This window comes from Chiloscyllium plagiosum, chromosome 5, assembly GCF_004010195.1.
Source record: "Chiloscyllium plagiosum isolate BGI_BamShark_2017 chromosome 5, ASM401019v2, whole genome shotgun sequence".
Taxonomy (NCBI): domain Eukaryota; kingdom Metazoa; phylum Chordata; class Chondrichthyes; order Orectolobiformes; family Hemiscylliidae; genus Chiloscyllium; species Chiloscyllium plagiosum.
The window spans coordinates 120,481,984-120,486,949 of NC_057714.1; the positions used below are offsets into that span (position 1 = coordinate 120,481,984).

The 4,966-nt window shown below is 39.2% G+C and overlaps 1 protein-coding gene across 2 annotated transcripts in view; it reads right to left on the reverse strand.

Moving 5' to 3' along the window:
- Positions 1-453: 453 nt before the first annotated feature.
- LOC122550196 (zinc transporter ZIP4-like) overlaps positions 454-4,966 on the reverse strand; it is a 65,134-nt gene continuing 60,621 nt past the window's right edge. Inside the window, exon 12 of one of the 2 annotated variants that reach the window (XM_043690938.1) lies at positions 454-3,601. In XM_043690938.1, the coding sequence (XP_043546873.1) occupies positions 3,470-3,601 (132 nt within the window). In that variant the 3' untranslated portion in view covers positions 454-3,469. Of the gene's footprint in view, positions 3,602-3,998; positions 4,215-4,966 lie in introns of those variants that run through there. The other variant, XM_043690939.1, reaches the window with a different exon arrangement.

Genomic DNA, 4,966 nt, shown 5'->3' on the forward strand with positions numbered 1-4,966 from the left:
CCACTGGTAAGTGGCTGATTCTCCTTTACCTTGATGTTTGTGAAAACTGAGTATTTTTTTTAAAACCACTGATGCAAATTGTAAAGTCATATTACATGGAGTGGCAGCACATCTCAAGGGCTACATGGCTTAATCCTTCCTTTCATTTGTTTTTCCTAACCATCACCAGAGCATAGAGATGTACAGCACAGAAACTGACCCTTCACTCCAACTCGTCCATGCCAATCAGATATCCGAAATTAATCTCGTCCCATTTGCCAGCATTTTGCCCACATCCCTCTAAACACTTCCTACTCATATACCCATCCAGATGCTTTTTAAATGTTGTAACTGTACCAGCCTCCATCTCTTCCTCTGGCAGCTCATTCCATACACACACCAACATTTGAGTGAAAAAGTTGCCCCTGAGGTCAAATTACATCTTTCCCCTCTCACCTTAAATCTATGCCCTAGAGTTCTGGACTCCCCCACCCCAGGAAACATATCTTGCCTATTTACCCCATCCATGCCCCTCATGATTTTATAAACTAGTGCACACTTAGAAAAAGCCAATCAAAGCAATAAATTATTCAAACATACCAGAGCCTGCTTTATGAGATAAATTTTTCCCATTAGGATGTATAGGCAAGAACTAAAGACATTTGCATTTAGATGGAGTGTTTTATGGCCAAATGGATTCCCAGTCAGTGAAGCAATTGTGAAGCATCATGGTTGTTGAAACATAGTAGCCACATTTATGCACAGCAAGATCTCACAACCTGAGACAACTAACCAGGTCACTTCTGTTAGCTATAATGTTTGAGGGTTACAATTGGCCCCCTGACTCTTGGAATAGTGGTGTGGGATCTCATACAGCCTCCCAGGAGGAGAGCCAGCATCCCCAACAGTGCAATTCTTCTCTAGTACATGGTGGTGCACCAGTCGCCATTTTGAATTCAAGTCTCCGGAGTAGGTTACAAACACACAATTTTCTGACTCATCTGGAAGTGTTACAGTTACAGAATTGATTTACCGACCCCACCCTGTACTGCTTTAACAACTTCTTTTCGTAAAACTGTTTCAGGTATGAGCCTCTCCTTCAAAGGAGATCAACCTCTCAAACATCTGACTTAGTGCAGACAATGCCAGTGACTGACTCTAGGCTGACAATGTGGGAGCACTTTTAAGCAAACCCATGTGATGTGAAACTCCAGGGATCAGATGGAATGCTGGTTTGGCAACTGTTAATTCCAACAATGAGTAAAAACGGGCAATTGCAAAAGTAACATTGAATGGCAGGATATTTGAAAATGAAACCTATGGAGTAAAAAAATCAGCATTCTTCCCAATTCAGTGGATTTCCCACTCATCAAGTAAGATTAAAGATGCCCCCATACAGTAACAACAAATGGGATATGCTTGGAAACAGTAAATTATATACTTTAGGTATAGGAATTGTAGATGTTCTTCAGTTACTCATTGAATACATGTGAGTTAGAAATGCTGTTTCTTTTTTATATATGTTGTACAATTTTAAAGATCATTTCACATTAGCTTCAGAAAGGAAGTGAGGTCTGTTGTAACATCAATGGCAATAAACGACGGCCATGTATAAAACACATATTCCCAAGTTTCTCACATAGTGACTATGCTATTCTCCCATTCTTCTTCTAGTGTGGATACAAATGATGAGGTCAGCGGCATACACACCTTCAGAGGTGAATAAAGAAAGCCCCATAAACCTGCCGTTTTTACTGAACAATCAAGTTCAGTTTTGAGGTCAATAATAATGCTTTTTACAACATACCAGTATCAAACTCTCCTAGATTCTACATAGTTTATTTTAAACATCTAAATGACCAACCTTTGTACCATGACAAACATCAGGGGAACAAATTCAGCGACTCAAATTTTGCAGTTCCATATAAGCATTCATTGTCTGAGTTCCACTGCTATCTTTTGTCTGGAACTGTGGCCAGTTGAAACAGGAAAAGACTGACCTTAAGTTCTAACCATTCACGATCAGAAATGGGGACAATATTTATCCTAACAGTCTGAACTGCTGAACTTCCTTCGTTGAATCACAGAAGTGTTACAGCGCAGGAGGAGGCCATTTGGCCCACTGGGTCTGCACTAGCTATTCAAATGAGTATCATGGCCTACAGCCAATCCTCTGTTTTCATCCAAATTGCTATGGTCATGAAATCCTCTTCACAGACACTTACGGTGCAAGTGATTTCTCAGGCATTGCGATAAGAGTGTCTGATATTTATTCCTTTTTTGTCAAGAAAGAAATAGGAATAAACAAACAACTATGCATCCTATGGTTCTGTTGCCTTCTTGAAAAAGCCACATACTGTTCTGATGCCAAAATGATGCCATAATCAGCTATCCACATTAACCCTACATCATCTGGATGGTAATATCCATTCATTTATATTCTTACTGGTTATTCACTTCTCCAATCTCATCATATTAAATGACCATCTATTATGCTTCCTTAGTATTTGTACCTGTCCACTACATTTGTAACCACTAACCATCAACAAGCATCTTTGTTTACCATCCCCAGCAAATATGCATCTTTGTTTCTAAATCTATAATCTTCTATAAAAAATAATTTATAAATTCCTTTACAGTTGCATTTTGTTGTGCTATGATAACTCAAGCACTCATCCCTCGTCATATAAAAATGCAGCACTTTTACACAGTTACCCTTCTATCCTATACTTTAGTAAATGGCAAATGCTTTGCTCAACAGGAATTACTGAATGTCTATTGAACTTAACTTTATTACTTTGAAGCATTGTAATTTATTTGTCAGATATAAATAATATCCCATAAGATCATGCTGGCTTTTTAAAAATTTGTTCATGAGATGTGAGCATTGTAGGCTAGGCTAGTATTTATTGTTGACCTTAATTGCCTCAGAGGTAAACAATATTGCTATCAATATGGAGTCACACGTGGATCGATTGAGGTAAGGAGGTCAGATCTCCTTCCCTGCAGGACATGAATGAACCAGATGGGTTTCTGTGACAATTGACAATGACAAATGTTCACCTTTAGTCTCGCGTTTTAGTCCAGATTCTAATTTGGTTCAAATTTCACCATTTGCTGTGATGGGATTTGCAATCATGTCCACAGAAAATTAACCTGAGATTCTGGATTACTAGTCCAGTAATGTTACCATTATGTCACCACCTCCCCCTTCCATATTTTTCTAAGTTTTAATTATTTGCTCCTTCAGGTTGTCAATGTTTTATCCACCACAAATGGCAGCATCTCCGCCTTGTAATTATCTTCACAACCCATTTTGAAGAAAATAGAGTTAGCTGATGAAATATCACACAACGAATGCACCCAACCACCAGCTTTACAATCACAAGCCACCGTGCTGCAGTCAAGTTTAAAAAATTTAAGAAGTTTAAAAAGAGAACTACGCAAATTATCCCATCAGGTACATTTCAGAGTAAAACAAGTCCTTGCTCTATCCAAACTGGATTTGATGCTCATAAAGTGACAACAGGAGTAGGATTGCCCAGCCAACAAGTAATCCCATATTTTGCAGAAGGAATAGAACCCAAGGGTTTTTGCCCTTTGCTCGCATCAATTCTGGAAGCTAAAGGAAAAGGAAAATTAAATGAGATGTGTTTTCAAAAACAAATTACCTTTCCATATCGAGCGCAGTTATATTGTACATTGTGAGTTTAAAAGGCTGCCCTGAGAGTTGAGAATTCTTTCTTTCTTCCTTGTTTCAAAGTTTTATCTATTAGTAGAAATGTTTCTTTGCCACTTTCTGTTATCATATTTCTTAGTTGCTGTGTGTCACAAATTTTACCACATCTTGTAAAGTTGATGTTAATGACCTTGCAGTACAGGTCTGTCAATAGTAGGTGTTGTGATTGTACACTTCACACTGAATATCATTAATTAGCATTCCTCCTAGATTAACAAACCCTTGGAGCAGTGTAGCAATAAAAATGAAACAGAAAGACAGGTGCTACTTGTGCAGGACATGAGCATTCTATTACAGTGCAGAACAGTCTTCCCATGCCCCAATTTATTCAAGTACATTTATTTGTCTGAGTAATTTCATAAATTGTTCTGGTTGTGATAGCACAGTTGAGGTGAGAACGTCTTTACATATCTTTCAGATTTTATATAACAAAACGACTGTCCAGGGCAAACATTGCGTACACTAAGTGCCTGCCAATTATGCTGGAGAGAGTTACCTGCCAAATCACCAGAAATATGAAGGAATAATTGTAGAATTGTTTCTTAAACATTATAGTATATTTTACTGAATGTTTCAGTCTGATTTGGGGCTTATGGTGACCATTATTCTATCTGCAACTTATCGGAAACTCTCGTGACCTTCCAAGAGTGTCCAACATTAATTTAAGGAGAAACAATAAGGCACATTACCTGGCCATTGCCATTTACCTAGTTAATCAGGTAAGGTTCATTCTAAACTTCCTCTATTGAATACAAGTTTGTTATTAATTTTATAGCAACTTGAACTAAGCTTTCTACTTTAGTACTGAGTGGGTGTTCAGATAAGTGGGGTATGGATGCTAGGGCAGTTGCTTGCTCCTCCTGCAGAATGTGGCAGGTGGGAGACATGGCACACGTCTCCGCTGGCTACATCTGCGGAAGTGCACCCAACTCCAGCTCCTTGAAAACAGTGTTAGGGAATTGGAGCTGGAGCTGGATGAACTACGGATCATTCGGGAGGAGTTGAGAGGAGTTACCGGGAGTTGGTCACTCCTAAGGCTCAGGATAAGGATAGATGGGTTACAGTTAGGGGGAGGAAAGGGGACAGACAGACAGTACAGAGATCCCCTGTGGACATTCCCCTCAGCAATAAGTATACCGTTTTGGATACTGCTGGAGAGGATGACCTACCAGAGGAAAGCCATAGCAGTCAGTTCTCTGGCACTGAGCCTGACACTGTGGCAAAGAAGGGAAGGGGGCAGAATAGAAA